The sequence below is a fragment of the Leptonychotes weddellii genome, chromosome 9 (genome assembly GCF_054177405.1).
Source record: "Leptonychotes weddellii isolate Sample4059 chromosome 9, ASM5417740v2, whole genome shotgun sequence".
NCBI lineage: Eukaryota > Metazoa > Chordata > Mammalia > Carnivora > Phocidae > Leptonychotes > Leptonychotes weddellii.
This window is the reverse complement of record NC_138377.1, coordinates 123,384,928-123,408,446: the sequence shown is the minus strand read 5'-3', so window position 1 is coordinate 123,408,446 and position 23,519 is coordinate 123,384,928. Positions and strand designations below refer to the sequence as shown.

Genomic DNA, 23,519 nt, shown 5'->3' with positions numbered 1-23,519 from the left:
CAGACAGAGTTCATTGTTTTGTTCCCTGTTTTTGAACGGGGCACTAAAGATGCCCTAGCACCTCCTTTAGCTTTCTGAACTGATACGGATCAAGCAAAGCTTCACGGGCTGTTCTTGCTGAGTATTGTTAATGCTGCAGTACAGATTAAAATCTCAGAAAGCCCCACTTATTATATACTTTATAGGTATGGATAGCTTTTATTGTTAATATCCTAAATCATCTAAAGGCTTGTTTTCTTTCTTTTTTTTACAGACCTAACTACCATAATGAATGCTGCACATTAAGAGAAACCACAAGAAGGTTATACATTTGGTTGTCTAATAATCTTGGATTTGATATGAACCAACACATATTCCTTGTTGTCATTGACAGAACCCCAGTTTGTATGTACATTATTCACATTCCTCTCTGTTGTGTTTGGGGGAAAAAAAGACATTTTAGCCTTTTTTAAGGTTATTGATTTAATTTCATGTTATTTGGTTGCATGAAGTTGCCCTTAACCACTAAGGATTATCAAGATTTTTGCACAGACTTATACATGTCTAGGATCCTTTTATCAAGGCAGTTACATTCATCATTCTCCTGCCTTTACTCCACTATCACCAGACACCCCATTAAATATAAATTAGCATTTTTTAAAAATGACCACTCAACATAATGCTTAAGGGATTTCCTCTCTGTGACAGAACCCAGGAACCAGTTCCTAAACACATAATGTTAGCATATTGAAGATGAACTTAAAATTGTCCTACAGTTTTGAGGCCATGTGTAAAGTTTAATCATATTGTAAAATATCTATTCCGTATTAGAAATAGCTAGTCGACAGCTTATACTTCTCAAAACTCATATTGTTACGTACACAAACTCAGTTTTTATATGTGAAGTTAGTGAGTCTTTTGTGTTATTCCAAAATAAAGGCAATGATTTATTTTTTCCCCAATGCCAATACAATTTGAGCTAATCACTCAAGGTGGATAATTTACATTTTAAAGCTGGAATCAGCAGTAGCCCTATGGGAAATCAGACAAAGCATTGACTTTTAAATGAACCATTGTTTTCTTTTGGAACTAGAATTAGAATAGTTGATATTCATCCACAAACCATTATTATGTGTACATTATTGTTGCTATTGTGATAATAGAGAATTTTATTTATTTTTATGCCAGCTTATATTGTGAGAACACATTTAGTCAGTTTGAGTTTTATCAATCCTGTTATGCTTGTCCTTGGAACATCTTTCGCGTACTCGAGGTTTGTAGTTGAAAAATTTACTGTAAAAAAAAAAAATCAAAAACAAAAAAATGTATTGTTTTTACAGAATAAATTTATTGGAATGTGTACTGGGAGTAAGATTTGAGGTTGTAAACAACAAAGTTAGTGTAATTTGGCTTCATCTATGTAATGTGAGGTATTAATGTAATTCATATATTAAAGCAAAAATTGTTAACAGCAAGTTGACAATAGAATCAAGTGCAGGTGAGGGTTTTCTTTTTCTTTCTTTCTTTTTTTTTTTTAAACACTGCCTGGGTTTTAGGTTTTTTGTAAACGTGGGGGAGGGAAAGGAATGGCTACACTATTGCTTGCACATCTCAGATAATACTTACCAGCTCAGTGGGCCCTAAATTCGCACCCTTGACATTATCCACGCATTGGTTTCAACTCCCATTTTCTTTTTGTTTTCTTATTTTGGTGAAGAGCTAATAAATAACATGAAGAGAAAATGTGAGACGTTCTAAAAGCCCAGGGCCATTGAGGACGGTGCTCAGCACGGTGCTGGTTATGGCAGCTGAGCATATGAGAGCACCGTCTGCTTACCCCTCTAGGGCACCAAGAGGGCGGCTGGAGTTTGAGTTTGTTTCTCTTGCTGAACAAATACTAATTTTTCTCTATACTCATAATTCCAAATATGAAAAGTTCATTAAAAGATAGTAGGGATGCCACTCCGGTTCTTTTTCCTTGAAAAGTACTTTTTAATTTTGAGTGTTTTAGTTCAATCTTAAATTAATGAGATTTAATTAATTCATCAAAAGTCCTCTTCATTGCTCACACTAAAACATAAGGAGAATGTAGATGACATTTTGAATTGGAACATGTAACTGACAGATTTTTAAAATAAAAATCCTAAAGACTACAAAACTGTTTCTGAAAAAAATTACAAAATGTTTCAAATTTAATAAGATTTGTTTTCATAAAAGGCCAAAAAAAATTTATTAAAAATATACACAGAAATACAATAGAAATATTTCCAGTCACCAATAAAACAAGTATTCATTAAGGGTAATGATAAAGTTATCAATCCCTCCTTAGCTATTTAGACTCACAAAAAAATTTTATTAAAAGCAATTTTTAAAACAGCAGTAAATAATATACTTTCCTTGGGAAAACATATTTCAAATAACATTTTAAAATATTGTGATGATTTGCTTTTTATATTGAGGTTAATAATGACACATATGTATCTTATATGCCAAAAGTATCTCTCCAGTATGTATTTGCTGTTTTGAATTTTTTAATATGCATAGGCCATATTCACTTTTGAATAGTTCATTTTCATGCTCACTATTGTAGGAGCTAAGTTGTAATTGTTTACAGTTATATTTAATATGTGCAAACAAAATATTGAAATAGAAGGTCAAGCTTATTCACAAATAATTTTGAATATATTTCTTTAAACAAACTGTTTCTCAACTTCACTTTTCCTTCAAAAAAAGAAAATTTACCCACACAAAACCATATGAGAGCTCACACAAAGAGTGCAGAGCAAGAATTTACATATTCTTAAATATTCCTGTATGGGAAGGGAGTGAAATGGGACAAAATATCAGTACCAGGATAACAAAAGTCTGTAATCTAGAGAGGAAGAACATGAAATAATATCTTTATTCAACTTTTTCATCTGCCTTTGTTTTTATAAAAAATTCTGGTTTGTAGATACAACGATAGGCCAAGAGCTGAGGAAGAACTCCATATGCTATGTTTAATGCTAGAAAAAGGGTTTTCGCTTCTTCGGGGACTCTGTAGACATAAGCAGTTCTAGCATGAAGAGAAGCACCGATGTGAGAAAACTGAGCCTGTTGCATTTAAAAAAAAGGGGGGAGGTAAGCATGAATTCTGTGTTCAGTTGGATTCACAATGTGTTCTGGATGACTCATTCAGACCATGTTTCCTGTGCCCTCAAAACCAGTACCCTCAAACAATCCATAATCTTCAGGATTTCACTGAATTTAGGGCCAGTCTTAACATAACTGTTCAAATAAAGTAAACCTTCCTTAGTGTGGCTTTATCATCCATCCAGTGCCCCTTACCAAACATTAGTGCTCAATTTAAAAGAAAAATTGAATAAAATCTCAGGTTTTTTTCCCTTCTGATTTGCATTCTGGAGATCTATACAGGCACTCATTGTGGCTTACTAAATGTGTTCCAATAAAAATGAAGAAAGTACAGAGTTTAGAAAGTGAAAATATTTTTAATATAGCTATTTAAAGAGAAGCACTGAGGACCTCAGCTTCATTAATCAGTCTTTTTTACCTATTCCTTGCAACAAAAGCTCAAAGCCCTTCATTATATATTTTCTGTTTATTTCTTCATGTATTTGTTTTTTATGCAACTTTAAAAATACTTAAGGGTTGTTTTGTAAGTAAGGTTGTTACCAGCTTGGGTGGGGGTAGGACTGTGGTTGCTCTTTATAAAATGGTAAATGTACATGTAGGCAACCTTTTCAAATCAAATTCTAATTTATTTAGAAGTACAGCTTGTCAGCATAACCTGAGGCTAGAGCTTCCCATTTGTACTTATATACTTGTTCATAACGTACATTCAGAATGTATCTTTTTTGATACTTTTTCATAAGCACAGGGGAAAACTGTATTAGAAAAGGCTTCTGTGTGAGGATTTCCTCAGGATTCTCGTATTGTTACAAAATGCAACCCTGGAGTCTGGAAATCTAAGCTATATGTGAATAAAGGATTGGAAATCTAAATACGACAAGTGATGAATTATTAGTTCATCAGGATCAAAGTGAAGAGAGAAGATACTATAACCTAAAGAAGTGACAGAATAAGAATGAAAAACTAAATAATTTGCTTATTTAAATACGTATAAGTTCTTACACTTCCTTCTGTATGAAATCAGTTTATTCTGCTAAGTGGTTAACAGATAAAAGTGTTCCTTAGCACTTGACTTTACCAAGAGAAGAAAAGGACAAGCTTTCATTGGCAGCATGTGTATGGATCTGTATCAGTGACAGGTACTTTAACAGGCTACATTTTTACAAAGTACTGATACATTCTAGGGACCTCACAGTACAGTTTTGCTACTCTCTGGAGATAAGAAATTAGTGTGGCGTGTTACCAAGGACCAACACAGAAACTGTCCACCTCTATCTGCACTGTGATCCCTGAGGCTCCGTGAGGGCTCTGCCCTCAAGCACATGTCCCCCAGGCAGAGGCCCAGAGGGCACCCCGCAGATGGTAAGCATTCCATCTCCGGGCGCTGAAGACAAACGGCCTTGTGGGTAAAGGGTACTGGAGGGGCTGCTCCGAGGAGCCGCTCTTGGGTAGTTCTAGGAGCACTGATCAGGAGCTTGGCCCCTGTTGCCGTTTTTCCCTCGGGCTTCTTTTGAGTAACACTGTTTTTCTGAATAGTATAACCAAACTTCTGGACTAGAGGCCAGATATGAACCTCGATCTTCAGAAATGTGTGTTGGGTGTCTCTGTCTTTATAGACACTTGTACACATGACAAAAATCACCAGGTTTGGGCAAGTGCCAACCGTACTTTGAGAGATTAATATGAGCAATCATGCCTACTTGCATAGGGAAACCTGCATAAAAAGTCAGTGATTCCGTAGGCTCTTTTCCTGCACTCCCCAGTGCAGTTAATACCTCATTTTCAAAAAACAGCAAAATCATGGCAACATTACAAAATGATCATGTTCTTAGATTAGATTGTAAGCCCACCGGGCAGGTACTGTGTCTAATGTTTTGTGTGGCGCCTCTCGCATTGTTAGAGCTCAATAAACATTAAACAACAATGGTCTTGTGACTGTCAAAGTACAGAAAGGTTCTACAAAGCATTTCTCTATTTTTATACCTATTTCGGTAGGCCTGCCATCTCCAGAATTACCTACTTATGTTTCTAATGCAAAGAGGTGTCCGCAGGTGAGAGAAGCCTGAGGCCAGCGTTCTGCAGTTTCTGGCAATGGGTGCACTCTAACAGGTGTCTTTACGGTGGCCACACCTCCCCCTGAGTCAGCACCCAACCACTGCTTCCTCCCCAGGCTTCGGAAAAACCCCGTCTCGCTGAGAACGGTTCCCTCCCCCAGCACACGAGGCCTGCCGATGGCAGGACCGAGAGCTCAGCCTGGCACTTGGGCTGGCATCCGGGGGCTCCGGGCTCAGTGCCGCTGAGCTGTCACCCAGGATCATAGGTACGACTTGTGGAGCCCAGAAACTTCTGCCAAGTTCAGTGATCTGACGTTGGGAGCCCCTAATCCTCTTTCTTGCCCTTCTAAGTCAGCTTCCACCTCAAGTAAATTTACAAGATATGCTTTGATTTTTTTTTTTTAATGGATGATTAGAATGGAAAATGCGGCCAAAAAAAAAAAAAAAAAGCCAAGAACGGTTAAATTTTAATAGCTCCCTTTTCTTATATTTAGAGACAACATGGAAAGGATGGCTAAAAATCATGATCTCGGTTCCAGAAAGAAGAGCTGAAAGAGTATCATGTGTCCACATAAGTATCATAGGCCAAAACTAATATTGGGACAACAGCCAGGCTATTTGGCTGATACAATATAAGTAGTTAATCCAGAACTGTGTCATTTTTTAGGGTTTTCTGAGCAGCACAGTCCAGGGGTTAAGAACACTGCATCTGGAACCAGACCTCCAGTGTCAGAGCCCATCTCTACCGGCAGTATGACCTTGGGTTAGGTATGTAACCTTTTTTGGCTTCCTCATCTATAAAAGTAGGATAATAATGGAGCCTACCTCATAGGGATTGCTATGCCTGTTCAATGAGCTGATCTTTGTGGAGTGCTTAGGGCAGTGCCAAGAGAATCGCCTGTTCATGTCTGAAATTCTACTTTGTTGAGAACTCAGGTGGGCTCTTTGTTTCTAGATACCCTTGCTGACCTTTTGACATTTTCAAGACGATCTGTCTCCACCAAAGGATAATCATGTGAAGACATTAAACCCAAAGTCTAATTTTAATACTAAATAAAGATGTTTTCTATGAATTACACTTGAAGCAAACTATTAAAAGAGGATTTGCGTTAGTATCCCAATTATCCGTGTTCTTCCGAAATCTTTCAGGTATTTCCTAAAGGTTTCCATAAGGAAAAAAAACATAAAATTCGCCTCCAGGAGAGTCAACTCTACAACCAAATTATCCACAGATAAGCTTCCAGACCCTTTTGTGAGGAAGTACACAGCATCCGCTGTAGCCAGGGAGTGGGAGAGTCTGAGCAGCCAGTGGGAAGGGGTGTTTCCCAACCCAGGGGAGACTGTTCCTGCTTCCAGGGCTGTGGGTGGCACTGGATGGGCGGCAGGCTCCCTGACAAACCCACTGCGAGTCTATCCCAAAGCTCTCTCCCAGTCTCTCTGATCTTTAGGTAATAATATCTGTTACACATGGCTACAGATGAATGAATCTCCTGAGCAACACAAGGCACTTCCTCTCTAGACTCCTGTTGGGAATCTTAAACCAACAAGAAGAACAGCAACAAAGACCCACAGCGCATTCTGTGCCAGGCACTGTTGTAAGCCTTTTACATATATGCCCTCATTTAATCCCCTCCCAGCAGCTTTAGGAGAAAGCTCCTGTATTATCCTAACTTTCACAGCAGAGGAATCCAAGGTGGTGAAGGTCACGAGCTCCTCAGGGACAGGCTGAGATAACGACACAGTCTCTCTAGCGCTCGTGCTCTTAACCATATTGACTAGATTGTTTTCTTCTAATGTTCAGTGATATTTTAGCAGAGAAAAATTCTTCAGTTGCTAGAAGGTACTAATAATAAGTGGATCTAAGCAGCCTGCAATACTTTTCAAACTAGACTTGCAACTTCAATCCTACAATAGGAATTTTATAAGAAAAGACAATTGAGTTATGAATAAGTCCCCACTGGCTCTTTGGTGTAAAATGTGTCCTGCTTATTTGATTTTATTTTACTTTTTGATTTCTGAAGACAGCAGATTTGGCAGATTCCTACAGAATCTGAAATCAGGGACCCATAAGAACTTAACACGTTTTCCATGGACTTGTACTGATCTAGAAATTTTTCAAAGATTTTTTTTTCTTACTAAATCACAGAGTCTTGGGTGTTCACTAGGCCTTTCAAGAAATGCAAACTTTGATAAAGTTAGTGGGATCGTGAGTGCATAAACCTTCTAAATGACAGTTTTAGCAGCGAGGGATGCGAGTTGGGCTAGGGAGGGTGTTTTCTGTGATGAAAGTTTCAGATGCCCTCCCAAGGCGAGAATTCGTTTCAGAAGCCAGTATTGGCCAGGTAGAAAACCAATCACATACCTGGAATTCAACATTCTCATCATGGGCACTTTGGTTCCAGTGTGATTTGTAACTTTTCCTTTGGCTAAACACTCCGAGTAGATAGATATTAAAGCCCAGCCCAGAGTTGTGGGACTGTCAGACACCCAGTTCTCAGATGACACCGTTCTGGGTTGGGAGAAACCTCCTTCTGACATTTGCAGGCTCTGGCCTGTAGCCTCCAGCTACCTTGTCAAACTCGGCAGTGGTGGATAAGCCCAAGGATTCCGGCAAGGCCTGGGGTCTGGCTGAAGCCCCTGCTACTGCTGCTGAGGGCTCTATCAGCCCCGCCGCCCTTCCCCGAACTGCCTGGCTGGAGCCACGGGGCCTGTCTGCAGGCCTGGCCCTCACCAGCAGGTACAGTCGGGATTAGTCTTAGTGCTATCGCTTCAAGCGCCCCCTGGCCCCCAAGGTGTGACCTTCCCAAGCCTCCTGACTGCCCACTGTCCGCCTGGCTGGGTCCAACAGTGGCTCACTCTTGTCAGCCCCCTCGATGATGACGGTCCATGTTCCTGCACCAGGGCCCACTACGGGGCAGACCCAGGTACAGGGCCTGGAGAGGGACGGCAACCACGTCAAACTCTGAGCAAGCTAATCCTCGAAGGAAGGGACTGGTGAGAGAGAGGCTGGTGGGAGGCCCTCTCTCCTGGGGAGCGCGGGAGAATAAGGCCAGGAAAATAAAAGCCAAGGTTTACTCCACCCTCTGACCTGCTGCCCGCTGCAACACCTAAACGCTTCCCTGGCCCAACACAGTGCACGCTGTGTCCCTGCCTCCCACCACCCAGAGGCTGGCTCCTCCAGGCCCATAAAAGGTCTGGCTTTGTGCCGTAGGACCCCACCGCCCCTAACGTCTGCATGAGAAGAGGGATACCAGTGGAGAAGAATGTGGGCATTGGGGTCAGGCAGGATTCCAGATCCCTATTCTGCCATTTAGTAACTGTGACCCCAGGCAAGTAATAAGCTGCCCAGAGCCTCTGCTTTCTTATCTTTAAGTAAGGCTTTAAAAAAACAAAACAAAACTGCAGGGGTAATGCTGTATTCGTCACACTGTTTCTTCTGGGGCACACAGGAAGACCACATTCATCTGCTTCCCGTGCAGTCAGTCGGGTTGGTGCCAGGCCTGGCTCTTGAAAATATCCCACATGATCTTTGCCCAAGCAAGAAAGAAGACTTCATTGTGTTAAGCCCCTGCGTATTTCCTACTCCAGCAGAGCACACAGCCCATCTTTACAGATAAGTAAGTACAACACTTAGCCTGCTTTGCCTCCCGTAAAGTAAGAGGTGAGAGCGCAGACCACTGTAGGGCCATGAGCTGTACGCGCTGGGTTTGCGGATTCCTCTGGAGACAGAACTAAACCTGGTGACGGGCTAGATGTAGTGGTGAGGGAATGGAAAAGGCTGTTTGCAGGGATGGTGGAAATGGGGGTAAGGTGTAGGGAAGGTCAGGAGTCCTATTTTAGACACTAACTCCAAGACAGCCAAGTGAAAAGACTGAGTCTGGGATTAGGTCTAGGAGTCTGGGAACAGTTTGGCCTAAAGACAGAAAATTGGAAGTCAGCTTATAGTTGGTATTGGAAGATATGGAAATAAAGGCTCAAAATCTGGCCTAAGGAATCAGCTAGTCAGAGGTCTGCCAAGAGGGTAAATATTAGTTCTCTTCCCTCTTAAGTCCTTCAGGGAAAGAACAGGAACCCTTACTTGGCGGATGCTGTACCAACTTTTTTGATACTAATACTCAAATTCTGTAATTGAGAATTACCTCAGACTGGGAGGAGTTAGCCTAAAGTATTAACCCATGAATCCTATAGCTATTTTCCCAGCCTGTAAATGGCAGAGTGCTATTGTACTGTCCCAAAACTGTATGTTCTGACCGCTTCCACATGAGCCTCATTCTGAGGCCTGCTCGAAAAGAGCAAGATGCAAGAGAATGATTTTACAAGATGGATTCATTTGTTTCTTTTTTATTTATAGTGAGAAGGGGGGAAAGATAAAATTAATAATTTTCTTCCTTGTTCATAAGATCAGTTTGTCTTGCTGTTACCTTGTAAAAATGTACTTTGGGTAATAATACACTTCCATAGATAATTTTATTTCCAGTTCAGTGAAGTAAGCATTCACTGAACCCGTGCTCATGCTCGAGGCCAGGGCCTTGACTGAGTAGCAGGGGGAAGGAATGGCATGACTGGCAACAGAATGTTCTCAAACCCAGTTTCCCTGGCTCAGTGTACTGTAGCACAACAGAATTCTGACATCTTCGGTGTGAGACAGACATCTCAAAGACGACGGCTCTCAATTCTTGTTTAGTAGCCATGGTGTTCAGAGACTGGGAGACAGCACCGGGAACCAGCGGTGCCCCTTGCTGGGTGTGTGACCTGGGACAGACCATTAACCTCACTGGGCCTCAGCTTCCTCACCTGTAGAGCTGGCTGCCACACCTACCATGTAGTTATTGCAAGATCTGAATAACATGCATACGCAGAAATGTCTCCCAAAGAACTGCAGAACAAAAGGGGACGAGTCTAGGACCTGTTTCCCACCCACCCTTAAACACCAAGAAGAGATGTTTCTCAGATTCTCGACAATGACAGCCAGATCCCCAGCGGACGTTCTGAACAGAGCGTATGTTTAGTACCTGAGCTAGACCTCCGGCATGCATCAGTGTTATGTCAGGCATCCAGGAGCATCCAGGAACCACTAAGCCATAAAGCGCAATCACAAAGTAAGGGACAGAGTAGAAGAGATAGGCCAGCATCTGCATTGAACAGAGAAATAACATCGTCAGCAACTTCACAGCCTGGCCTGACGAAAAGCACCAAAGACGAACATTTTTATCTCTGAGAATATTAACTCCCGTTTCCTACATGGGTCCACACGTTCCCATTCTTAAAGAATGAACATTAACTTCAGAAAGACCATGGGCTTCATAACTACTTGACCTGGATTTTAGGGTAAGCAGCAGGATCCTTTAGGTAGGGCTCTTGAAATTGTGTATAAAATCGGCAGAGCTCAGCTGGGCAATCCAAAGCAATCTGGGAACAAAAACGAATTCATTATAAAGTTACAATCACATCTGATTCTCAACGTTTGCTAAGAGGGCTGAATGTTCCGGGTTCAGCCACAAGCTGTTTTGCTATTTAACAAAAACTGTGTATCGTAGAAGCTCATCAGTAGAAGGGAAAGAAAAATATTCTACAGATCTACTCGAAGGAGATGAAGAAGTTAACAGTAGAGCAGGAAATAACTAATGCTCTATTCTTGGGTACCTCCTAAGTATCTAGATTTCCACCGGCCAAAACACAGCTCGCAGCTCGCGCTAGATTACCAGTTTCACTTCTCCTGGGAATAAATAGCTAGCCAGCTGTTCTGCGGGAAGAAAAGCACATCCCTAGACCAAATTCATCTTACTATGCATTGCAGACTTTAAAAAAACAGCCTCCTCCTCTCTCCAGTGGCTCACGGAGCACAGGGCCTTTGGGGGCAGTAAAGGGTGATCTGAAAGCAGGGTCGTCCTGTGTGAAGCCACATCCTGTGTTCACTTTGAAAGGGAGCGGGGAGCAGAGTTGGTCACAGCAGGCTCTTGGCCACAGAAGAGACACAGTCTCTCTGGCACGTAACCAGCCAGGTCCCCTCTGAGTCCCCTCCCTCCTGCATCACTCCTCATGTCTTTGGCCATAAATGCTGTCCCGTCTAGATAGCATCTATGAACACGGGCCAGTAGCAGAGTTGGTAAAAAACGGGCCCAAACTTAAAAGCCCGTCTGCAAAAGTCCTGCCCACATGCGCACATCTTTCTGGTGCACAGAGTGGATACGGCTATGCAGGAATACAGCTGGGGCTCATTTTTGTTGTTACTGTTGTTCTTTTCGCTTTGGGAATTAGAGCAAAGTAACCAAAGAACAGTTTTAAGGACGCCTGGCTGGCTCAGTCGGTAGCATGTGTGACTGTTGATCTCGGGATCATGGGTTCAAGCCCCATGTTGGGCATGGAGATTACTTAGGGGAAAAAAGCAGTTTTAACTGCTCTGTGCTCTGAGCAAAGCCTACGGCTCTGCTTTCTCCTTTACATCCCTTCCCTGTGCCACTCCTCCTATTAGCTGACTCGACCCCAGGAAATTCCTGATTTACTGATGGAGACCGCTCTTAAGACAGCTTCTCGCTCTGAACCCAGCCAGCCGCACAGAGTATATGGTTCAAGGACCCCAAGACAGTAAGTCAGCTACATCAGTTCACACTTGCCACTCGGCTCCCCAACTGTTGTGCAAGCCGGCAGGCTTAGAAGAGTAATTGTCACTGAGGCTGAATATAGTTACCCATATGATTCTGGCTGCTGAAATTCGTTTCCACTAAGAATAAACCATGAAACTAAGCACTGCAAAGGATCATCCATCAATAAAAATAGTAACCAGTAGGGCATCTGGGTGGCTCAGTCAGTTAAGTGTCTGCCTTCGGCTCAAGTCCCACGTCAGGCTCCCTGCTTGATGGGCAGCCTGCTTCTCCCTCACCATTGCTTGTGCTCTCTCTCGCACTCTCTCTCTCTCAAATAAATAAATAAATAAATAAAATATTAAGAAAAAAATAGTCACTAGTAACCCCATGTAGTGAACACTTACCACGTATAAGTGTTTGATGTTTATTCTCTTATTTAATCTTCAGAACAGCACCGTAAGATCGGTACTGTTATTTTATAACAGTACCTCAGAAGAAGCTGAGGTCAAAGAGGTTAAGTCATTTTTCAAGGCCACACAGCTGGTAAATAGCCAGGATCCTAACTCCTTACTCTGGGCCCTTCCTCAATGCCATGTCCCTACTCCGGGGAGCACAATCATGGAGGCCTCAGGTACCACCCTTCCCAAAGACATTTACATTTAAATCAGAAACAGCAAAGAAACCAAAAGAATGAGACTCTACTAGCTAATTTTTCAGGCACCCTAACATCGGGGAAGGAAGAGACTTCCAGGTGGGCTTAATCCAAGGAGCTGAAGGAGGTGCACGTGGGAGAGTGGCAGCAAGCAGGGCCGGGTCTCCAGGCTCTAACAGGAGGAATGTTGTGAGGGCACTAGGAAGTCTGATTAAATATATGTTTTTCTTTTTTTAATGTTACTTTGATCTGTGATGCTTACCAAGCCTCTAAACAGACAAAATCCAGTTGCCAGGAGGAGACACACGACCAACAATAAATCAAATGGTCTTCTCAGCAGGTCCTTGGCTTGGACTTCTTGAATGACCTAAAATAAGAGTTTGTAACCAATGAGCAGGCCCAGAGTGCCAAAGAAGAATCTGAGATCTACTGACGCCTAAGTGCTATGGTGCTGGATGGGGAGAGAATTCAGCAGACAGGTGATTCATGTCATAAACCACTAGCCGCCTAACTTACGAAAATCATGTCCCTCCTCCTCTCTGCTTCCACTTTGCTCCTCTGTGAGATTGGGCTGGGTCATCCTGAAGGGCCTTTCAAGCTCTAAGAGTCATATTTTTTTTTCTTGCAATAGGAGTTTTGTGATTATAAATGTAAGATACGTTCATTTTAAAAGTAAGGTAACCATAAACCCAACCCACTATTAAGAGTCACTATGTTTTTCCAGAGCTATCTATCATCTATCTGATCTACATTTATTTTTTACAAAATTAAGACTTTACATATAGCCAATTGTGTATTTGTTCTTTGGACCCTCAACAGCTATCTTATATTACAAGCACTTGCCCACATTATTAAAAACTCTTCTAAAACGTAGTATCATGTGGAAGGACCATATTTCAGCCACTCTCACAGTGTTGGACATTTAGGCATTTGCACTGTTAATGTGATGGTGAGCAATTCTGCACAAAGATCTTTGACTGCATCTCTCTGATGACCTTCCGAGGACAGGGCCTTCGACGTGGGATTACTAGGCTAAGGGGTTAAATTTGCTAAGGTTGATAACACCGCCAAATTGCCTTGCAGAGCAAGTCTGGATTTGTGTTCCTATCAGCACTGTGTGACCATGTCCATTTCTCCCTGGCCATCACTGTGTTTGAACATTTAAAAAATGGTAACAGTGTCCTGTGTCTCACGGCATGAACAGTGTTGACACACTGACGCGGAGACTTTTTTAAAAGCCGTGGAGCCCAGGACGATGGGTACCGTTCGCTTTTTCTTCGTAACAACCACCTCGTTCCTCAAAAGGATGTCAGTGAGTCATCCCGAGTGTGCACAGCGGGTGTCTCATTGTTTACAAATGAGGTGTTTGTAAATTACAGTGCATTTTAAGGAATTCTGTAAATCTTAGAGTCAACTGAATAATCATGTTCTGACGATCTCTAGTAATTCGTATTTCCGTATATCACTTTGCTTAAAGGATCTTGCTTAAGGATCTATTACCTATAAAAGGAAGAGACACTTAGATGTTACTGGCTTAGAAATGAAGACCTTAACGGAGTACCTGCCCAGCCGGCACTGCTTTTCCTTGACCACCTTGGCTGTGAATGGAAGGGAGGTGTCTCGGAAGACGTCCTGTAGCCAGTCTTCGTGTGCCTGGATCCCTTGGTACATTAGACCCTGAGGCTGTGTATGCTACCCCGAACAGCAGGATCCCTCCAGCCTCCCCTCGGAAAGGCCCTGGCATCTCTGCAAGAGCTACCCAAATGCTCAAACACCAGGCCGTTAACAGCCCCAGACAAACCACACACTCCACACCCTGAACAGGCTCTGTTGGGAACAGTCAGTGTGACCCAGGGCACAGGAAGGTCCAGAAAGCACAGCCTGGCCAGTTGAAGCAGATGTAGTCAGACAGAAACAGACCATCTCTGCCACTGTAACTAAGGTGTGACCAATGCACAGAATCAACGCAGTCAAACGGTCTGCCCCAGACCTCCAGTGCCCGGAGGCACAGTTTGATCCAGTAGCCGGGAGATGTGAGTGCGCCCCGTGAGTTTGGGACCAGGTTACAGTTAACATAATAAAATCACCTTTGAGGGATAATTATAATTTTCTGATGGCTGATTATAGATTCTGAAACCAGCCCAGACAGGAAGACAAGTATATGGTATGCTTAAGAAGAAAGCAGGGCAAATGCGGGTTCCATACTTCCCTATTTAAAAGAAAGAGAGAGAGAGAAAGTCAAACGTTTGCCAAAAAGCATCTCTAAACACCAGTAACATTGAGGACACCCACCTCAAGTCATTTAACACTGTGCTGTGGACCAGACCATATTCTTCATGAGACCAAATAAAACAGGTCAATTTAAAACTATGAGGTGCACATTACCAGGCATGTCCTAGCTACCGTATTCTTAAAGAATATTTAATATAATACCCTGATTGTTTGCACACATAAATGATAACCTCTTTCACGTTAACTTTCAAGAGCCTTAGTTCTCAAATACATTTATCGAATGTGTCAAGAGTTACGTACGATACAAAAAGTTGTAAGAAATATTTACACACCGCAGATAGCCGCAGACACAAATTACCCCCTCTAGATCCTAAATGTCAGGAATCGCTGATTGTCTCATCGTTCAGCGTACACTTCTGAAAGTTGCTCAAAAGCATTTTTTAACAGGTGAAATGATGGAGGGGAAAAGGAAGGATTCTGCATAACCGCTTTTCAGTAAGCTTGGAATAACAACCAAGATGGCTTCTCTATTTACAAACACGCCGCCATTGTTTCAGAAGAGGAAAGTGAATGTTAAGGTAAAGTTTCTTACCCACAATGTTTCCTGGCACAAAAACAATAATGCTCATGATAATAGATCCAACCCAATAGAGGCCAATAGTTCTATAACTCTCCCTGCAACGAAAAAATGTTGGCTTAGTTCACTCGTCTTAGAATACTGTTAGCAAAAGATGGTCCACATGATTAGCATTATCCTAAGTAGTGAAGTGTATGAATCGCAACTTACTGAGTCGATAGTAATCAATCAACCCTAAGGGGCCCTAGTGATCAAATTTCATTTCCATCTGTGATATATTATAGAACCCTCTTTGTGTCCTTTGAATAGGAATTATGCTTGCTGCCCTGATCATCTGTTAAACTACAACACGGTCAATCACAGTCCAAGGAGTCCTGCATTTCACTGTGTCCTATGAAACTCACAGCAGGAAAGGAAAAAGACGGTTCAAAACAGAAGGGAAACTGGACCCATATTTTAAAGCATTACAATGAGTATGAGTAACAGGATGTGAAATGGACTTTCCCTGGTGTCAGAATTGTGGCCGGAGTCCTAGTGATGAAGATCATAAGTGCCACCTAGCCCGTGTCCTAATGGGGCAGCTGGACACGGACCCCGAATCTTCATAGGCGAGGTTGACAAAAAGCTTTCAGCTGGTAACCCTGCTACCCCACCTCCACAAGGGGCCATGAGAGATCACAGGGAGATTCTCTGAAGGGAAACGGAGGTGGACCTTTCTGCCTTGCCCCACCTCCCAAGCCAAGAGCTGCCACTTCCCAAGAGGCCAGTTCACAATGACTGGGACTGTCAGCAGGAGGACAAACAAGAATCTTCTTCCATAGCAGAACTTCTCTAATAGAGCCAAAGAAACTCCAACCCACTCCTGGCCGCCTCCAAGCAGAGTCCAGGCATTCTCTGAAATACCTGACGTGTGCCCTGGAGGCTTGGGAACATTCATGAAGAGATAGGCTAGGACCTGAAAGAGTCCCAAACTCAGCTGGAGCTGTCCTTGAGCTCATGACTGAGGGGGCAGGGGCATAGGGCAAGGAGTTGGTCATGCTGAATTTCCACCTCAATCTGGGGCAAGAATGCATCATTTTCTCCAACCTGGAGCCACGGGAAGGCCTGGAAAGGTAGCTGGGCTTGAAAGGATCCTGCCACAAAGGGTACACGTTCTGGGTGACAGGGACGCCAGCAGAAAGCCGCCGTGGGTGTCCCAGCAAGGGTGGGGAAGTCCCACGAACTCAGCCAGCAAGAGCACTGCTCACGTCAGGCCTCTGTGCCACACACAGTCTCCTGGGGTAGGGGTCTCTGAAGAGCCCACACCTGGGCTCCACACGACAGTCCTGGCATAGCAGAACTGAGGGCACCGATCCCCAGAAACCAGAAACTGTCATGTAAGCCTCTGCCCCCCTTTCTTTAGCCCCACGTGCATCCCCGAGGATCCAGCTGCAGACGAGACTGTCCTTCTTGGACAACAGAGTCAGAAGCGTAAGGGGTCTGCCCAAGCTGTCCCCATGGCAGGGGATCATCCAAAGGGGACATGTTCAAAAGGCAGCGGTGCCAAGAAAGGAACTTGTGTTGACTACGTCTAACTCATGTCCGTGGAGCGTATCTTCACGTGCGTGTGTAGCTGTTTGTGCCCTGCCCCTCTGTCTGGTTTCCTTACATACGTGTGTATCGGCTGCTAGGCTGGCAAAGGGACACACCCGGCGGACGGACTGACTTACTCCCATGCTATGGCAGCCACCATCACCAGATACATCAGATAATGAGCAGAGCCGTCCCAGTAGCAGATCATGTGCCCATACGCAGTGTTCAGATACGGTTCACCCTAAGGAAAGAGTAAAAGAGGAGTCTACTTTAAATAGGACTCAAACATCTCCACCCAGGACACCAGACCTGTATTTCAAGTAAAATGGAACAGCAGAGCTGGCTTGTGTTTGTCTGCTAAGATAAACCTAGGCTCAGTCCCATAAGGGACTCTTCCCGTACAAACTTTGCCCTGGAGCCGCCGTCGCCAGAGTCTGCCATGGGATGGCCCCGAGCCTGCCTGGCCATCCTCTGGGTGACGCACGTGGACAGTGACACCAGGCAGGTGGAATCGTGGGCAACCGTGGTTGCACGGCTATTGCACCGAGGCCGAGTCAAATCTGGGACCAAAGGTGCGTCAGCTCTGGCCGGAGGGGGTGGCCAGAGAAGACTCCGCCCGCCACAACCACCAGCTGCCCTGCGTCATTCGCCTGCGTGCTGATCCCCAGGCTTGTTGGGCTGAGGCTGAGGAAGGCACATCTTGCCCACACCCAGACACACAGACAGACAGACGGACAGGCACCCCACCCCCTCGACCTTCCCAGCCACCCTACGGGACCCACAACTCACTCCACTCTACAGATGAGGAAACAGGGCTCCAAGGGGTCACAGGACCAGCCTAAGGTCACATAGCGAACGCCTAGCACGGAGCATACCATCAAGAAAAGCCACACTTCTCCTGAGAAATTAATTTTATGAACATGAGATTTTATGACGCACTACATTTCCCTCTTCCAGACGGCTCCCAGAAAGTCACGGTCTAATTCGCAGGGGGGTTAATGTCATTCTGACGCCCCCTCGTTCTTTCTCCTCGCTCCCACGTTCATGCTCTCCTGCCTTGTGTCCCCCTGAGACGCCCTCAGTCCTGTCGGCAGCGGCCAAGAAGGGGCCCCGCTGGAGCCCCACGCTCCCGGGGCAGGGACTGCTCTGTCTCCACTCCCTACGCATCTGATGGCATGAGGACCGTGGAGCAGGTGGGAGTGCCTCGGCAGCTGGACTTGCGTGCCCGCGTCCCTTCTCTCCGACATGCTATGACTGGACAAAGCAATGCCATGTCACGACATCATGGTCATGCCTATGCACCTGGCCCTCGGAGCCGGCCTCGCCTGGTGGCTTGATGGGTGTCTTTAACTGGACGGCCCTTTGAGGGCCCTCCAAACACCCCTGAACTCCTTCCACTCCTCAGCTTCTGCCCTCCGCCGAGCCCCGCCCAGCCTCCCAATGAACCATGACAGCACCCAGCCCACCTGGCTCAAAGCCACAGGGCCATTTTTGTCACTCCTCTCTCCTCTGCAGTCTGCGGGCAAGTCTGGTCAATTCTCTCTCTCTGAGGTCACTGCGGGCCACCCTCCCTGTCCGTACATGGCCCTGTTCAAGCCCTCAGTGCCCCTCACGGAGCCAGTCCCACACAGTCTCTCTGTCTCCCTCTCTTTCCAATCCACCTGCCAGATGAAGACTCATGAGGCCTGGCTCCTAACGCATCTCTTCCACTCAAAAGCCTCCCAAAGCTGGTGGCCGCCCACAGGCCCGGCCCCACCTCCCCTACCTGGCAGCCAGGCGCCCAGAACCTGGCCCTGCAAACCTTCCCAGAGCGACACCCCATCCCAGCTTCTCATGCCTCACCGCTTGACACCCTCAACACCTCAACCTCTGCCCCCTTTCAGCAGCCACCTCCTCCCCGAGAGCTCCCCACTCTTTGGACTCAGAGGTCCCAGGCTCTCCAGCTGTTCCGTCTGCCTCTTGGCCTCACAATCCACTTCAGGGACTCTTCTGGCCACGGCCTCCAGAGGTCCACTCACTCCACCCTCGGCCATCTTCTCTCTCCCCCTTCTCCCGAGCAAGACTTCAGGTACCATCTATACTCAGATGGCCCCCAAATTTCTCCGTCAGGAATGGTCCTCAGAGCTCAAGACCTGCAAAGCCCTGCCAACTGGGACATCTGCCAGGATGTCCCTCCACCACCTGAAACTCCACATGTCCCCAAATGAACTCAACATCATCCCTGCACACCTGCACCCTGGGCTGACCATGGGGAGACACCTGCCTTTTCTCACCTCCAAGCTCTTGATCAAGCCGACCCTTCTCCTTGGAATGCCCTCCACCCTCCTCGTCTATCTGGAAAATGTTTACCTTCCAATGTCATTGCCATTTGAAAAAATGCTAGAGCAGTGTCACTAATTCAGTGAGGACTCCCCTGACTGCTTCCAGGCCCAGTGCTTCCCTGCGTACAGGCTGACCTTGTTTTATCGCCCTTCACTTTACTGTGCATTGCAGACATTGTGTTTTTTACAAACTGAAGGTTTGTGGCAACCCTGCGTCAAGCAAGTCTCTCGGGGCCGTTTCTCCAACAGCATTTACTCGCTGTGTGTCTCTGAGTCACATTTGGGTAATCCTGGCGATATTTCAAGCTTTTCCATTATTATTCTATTTGTGATGGTGATCTGGGACCGGTGATCTCTGATGTCACTACTGTGACTGTTTGGGGGGCCCCACGAACTGCACCCATATACGATGGCGACTGTTGGGTGTGGTCTGACTGCTTCGCCTACCTGCATCCCTCCCTCCCTCCCTCTCCCTGTCCTCGGCAAACTTCACTGTTGTCTTATTTTAAGAAACTGCCACGGCCACCCCAAACCTTCAGCAGCCACCCTCCTGATCAGTCAGCAGCCCGCGACATCACGGTAAAGACCCTCCACCAGCAAAAAGATGAGGACTCGTTGAAAGCTCAGATAATAATCAAGTTTTTAGCAAAAAAGTATTTTAATATTAAGGTATATAGGGTTTTTAGACGCAATGCTATTGTACACTTCATAGACTACCGTATAGTGTAAATACAACTTTTAGGTGCATCGGGAAGCCAAAACCTTCATGTGGCTTGCTTTATTGTGATATTTGCTTTATTGCAACGGTCCGGGACCGAACCCACACTATCTCCACAGTGTGCCCATGCCCTGTGCCCAACTCCTGTCTGCGGGGCTGAATTCCCCGTCATCCCTCTAGTTTAATAACACCACCATTCTCCCAAAAGCAGGAAGCAAGAGGTCTTCTTGGACCTTACTCTCCCCATCACCCCCAGCTAATCCCTGAGTCCTACCCACTCCAAGCACTCAAAGCCTCTGAAATTCGTCCCTCCTCCCTACCTCCTGTGCTTGGCTCTGCCTAGGCCATCCTCAAGCCCTTGCTGGCCCTGCAAAAGCCTCCTGACTTGAGTCCCAGCTCTCAGCCCAGACACTCCCCTTCAAGCCCATCGTTCCCAGAACTGACTGCATGTTCCCTGACTCAAATTCTTCCTTTGAATGTGAGATAAAATCCAAACTCCCTTTGCTTAACATATGAAGCTCGCCGTTACTTGAAACACAGATGAAAACTGTACTTTCCTGTGTGACCTTGAGTAAGTTACTTAACCTCTGGAGCTGGATTCATCACACCACTAAAACAGGGGAAGAGGACTAGCTCTCTCAAGGGCAGGTAGCACTATAATATGACAGCGAGGGAAGGATCATCGCCATCAAATGGCTTCATTAAGTGTCTGTGTTCTCTAACACACGTAAGACCGACCTGGGCTTTCGGATATGGTAATGTTTTAATAATAAGACACCAAATACTAAATTCCTTTAGAGTATCTCATTTATATTAAATACAAGCAAAGGAAAAAGGTAGTGGACCAGGTGTGAGGGAGAAGGTATCAGACGAAGATGCTGAAAAGAAGTGTCTCCCATGATCAAATCCTAACTTTCTGCTTCACTTTCCACATGAATAAACCACCTACATCTGTGGCAGTAAAAGAAATACCACGGATCTTACCACCTTACACTAAATGTAGGGATTTCATCTTTCTGAGCAATGGGACTTGGGGTGCTGACCCTTCGGCATAAGGCTTACAGTCACTAAGCGATCCCATACCTCTCTCAAGTAGTACGTCATGAACCCGTCAATGATTCCATCCTGTTCCAAGCCTATGATGAGGTTCACCACGCTGGTAAATCCGAAAACTGCATACACTAGAGCAAAGGAAGAAGTAGTTATTTATTTATTTATATTTCTGTAAATCTCTACACTCAATGTGGGGCTTGAACCCACAACCTCCAAGATCAAGAGTCACACGCCCCACTGACTGAGCCAGCCAGGCGCCCCAAGAAAGCAATAGTTTAAAAAGCAGTAGCTCAGGAGGCAATGACTAAGAGCTTGGCATTCACCAAAAATGGTGACTTCGTCTTCATCTTTTCCAGAAGACAGTGGGCACTGTCAAGATGGACGAACAGAAGGTCCCTCCTGTACAGAAGGACCCTCGCCTTTGTTATGGATCTCCGTGTCATTGCCCGAGTGCTCTCTCCAAGGGGACACCCACCAGGGGGACAGAATGACATGCTCACCCACTAACTGTGCCACGGGATCCTACCAGGTCACCCCATCCATCCTCCACAACCTACCAGTGGCTGCCCGGGGCCATACCAGCATCCCACCTGCAGCCAGCTCGTCTGATGTTTGCCCTAGTCCACACTGAAGAGCCTAAAGACGGATGATGACTGATGGGCAAGTTGTAAGAAGAAAGGCCAGTGATTTTTAAAATGGGTACAAGACGGCACAATTGAATACGAAAAAAGCCAAGCCACAGCGTCTTAGAGAATCTCACTCAGGTTGTGAGAATCTCCTAAACAGGCTTAAAGCTACCAGCAACACACAGCTGTAGAATGATACGTTTTACATGGCAAAAGATCAACTTAGTGCATGTTAGTTTATCAATAAGGATGCATTTTCAAGCTGTACCCCATCAGAAGCCATGTGGCGGGCACGGGTAGGACAAGAATTCGAAGGTGGACAGAAGAACAGCCATGATAAAGTGGGGAGGTTACTTCCCAGAGAAGGGAAGCCAGCCTTGCCAAGTCTGCAGCCAAGCCCCCGGTGTTCACATCTTCCCCAGGATGCAAGGCCCGCGAGTGCCCTGCCCTACAGACCCTGCCTTCCCATGCCTTCCAGGTCTGTGCTCCAGACCTTGCTGTCAGGATCAGCCCCCGAAGGTCCCCCAGGAAAGAAAGCGCTCAGCATCTGATCACTGAGGCTGACGGGAGTGTCGGATGCTGGGTCCAAGGTGACAAGCCCCGGCCCCAGGGCTGCAGTGTGCTCAAGCTAGGACATAGATGAGAACAGAGGGCTGAGGGTGTAGGAACAAGGGTGCTCAATCCTGGGGAATTGGGAGAGACCCAAGTCAGCTAAGCATGGGCTCCATGGAGTGGGGTGGAAAGACAGCAGCAGGAGACAACTCTCGAAACCTAGGCTGGGGTCAGAGCAAAGACAGGTGGTGTGGGGCCAGAGAAATGATGTGGGCCTTGAACTCAGACAGGTCCAACTCATCTACCCTAAGCATGGGCTCCACGGAGTGGGGTGGAAAGACAGCAGCAGGAGACCACTCTCAAAACCTAGGCTGGGGTCAGAGCAAAGACAGGTGGTGTGGGGCCAGAGAAATGATGTGGGCCTTGAACTCAGACAGGTCCAACTCATCTCCCCACTGGCTGTCCAACCTTAGGCAAGTCACATGATTTACCTAAGCTTCAGGGTCTTTTATATGCAAGTTGGGAGAAATTAGTTACAATTCTTCTTTCCCTCCCCACCTTTGCCAAGATCCACGGTGGGCAGAGAATATTCCCCATGCCATTGATGATGGACTCAGCCACACGACTTCCTTTGGCCACTGGAGTGTGCATGGAAGTGACAGTGGCCAACTCCCAAGTCTCCTCTGCCATGAGAAGGGCCCACCATGGGGAGCTGCTGGTCCAAGAACAAGGAGACACATGGGACAGCTCTGAATATGACCCGCAGTCCGATGCACAACAGTCCTAGCTAACCTGCAGACCCGTGAGCGTGGGCACTAAATGTTTGTACCCAAGATTGGAAGTACCCGAAGTGTGGGTACAGAAGACAGGCATAAACAAAATGGAGTATGACTCAGCCATAAACAAAGAAGGAAATCCTGCCATTTCCAACAACCTGGGTGGACTCTGAGGGCACTGTGCTAAGCGAGATGAGTCAGCAGAGAAAGACCGAGACTGTGTGATCTCACTCAGGGACGTGGAAGCCAAACAAGCTGAACTCATAGAAACAGAGGCTGGAACGGTGGTTGCAGGGCCGGTGAGTGGGGGACATGGGGAGATGCCGGGCAAAGGGTACAAACTTCCAGTTGTAAGATGAGTAAGTTGACAGCGTGGTGACTGCGGTGAACAAGACTGCACTGTACCCTAAATGTTCTCACCACACGCCAGAAAAAGGTAATTCTGTGAGGTGAGGGACCCTACGGCGAACAACCTCGTTGTGGCCACCATCTCACGGTGCAGCCGTGTATCACATCGTCACGGGGTAGACCTTACGCCTGCCCGGTGTCAGACGTCAATTACATCTCCGTAAAGCTGCAGAAACATGGGAAATGTCTGTTGCTGCGGCAGGACACCGAGGTCTGGGGGCGTCTGATACGCAGCCTCGCTAAAGCAGAAACTGAACAAGTAAAGGCGCAGCCCAGCTCCCGCAGG

The 23,519-nt window shown here is 45.8% G+C and overlaps 2 protein-coding genes across 12 annotated transcripts in view; one reads left to right on the top strand and one right to left on the bottom strand.

The window, feature by feature from the left end:
- HDGFL3 (HDGF like 3) overlaps positions 1-5,032 on the top strand; it is a gene marked incomplete at its 5' end in the record, with an annotated part of 27,376 nt that extends 22,344 nt beyond the window's left edge. Inside the window, one exon of the mRNA XM_081831892.1 lies at positions 254-5,032. Within this exon, the coding sequence (XP_081688018.1) occupies positions 254-259 (6 nt within the window). The remainder of the gene's footprint in view (positions 1-253) is intronic.
- TM6SF1 (transmembrane 6 superfamily member 1) overlaps positions 2,864-23,519 on the bottom strand; it is a 26,731-nt gene continuing 6,075 nt past the window's right edge. For 2 of the 11 annotated variants that reach the window (XM_081831763.1, XM_081831769.1), the window contains exons 3-10: positions 20,902-20,999; positions 16,917-17,020; positions 15,223-15,305; positions 14,486-14,607; positions 12,661-12,765; positions 10,479-10,571; positions 10,175-10,294; positions 2,864-3,072 (exon numbers count right to left, since the gene is read on the bottom strand). In XM_081831763.1, coding sequence (XP_081687889.1) covers positions 2,881-3,072; positions 10,175-10,294; positions 10,479-10,571; positions 12,661-12,765; positions 14,486-14,607; positions 15,223-15,305; positions 16,917-17,020; positions 20,902-20,999 — 917 coding nt within the window. In that variant the 3' untranslated portion in view covers positions 2,864-2,880. The other 9 variants (XM_081831768.1, XM_081831770.1, XM_081831765.1 and 6 more) reach the window with 9 other exon arrangements.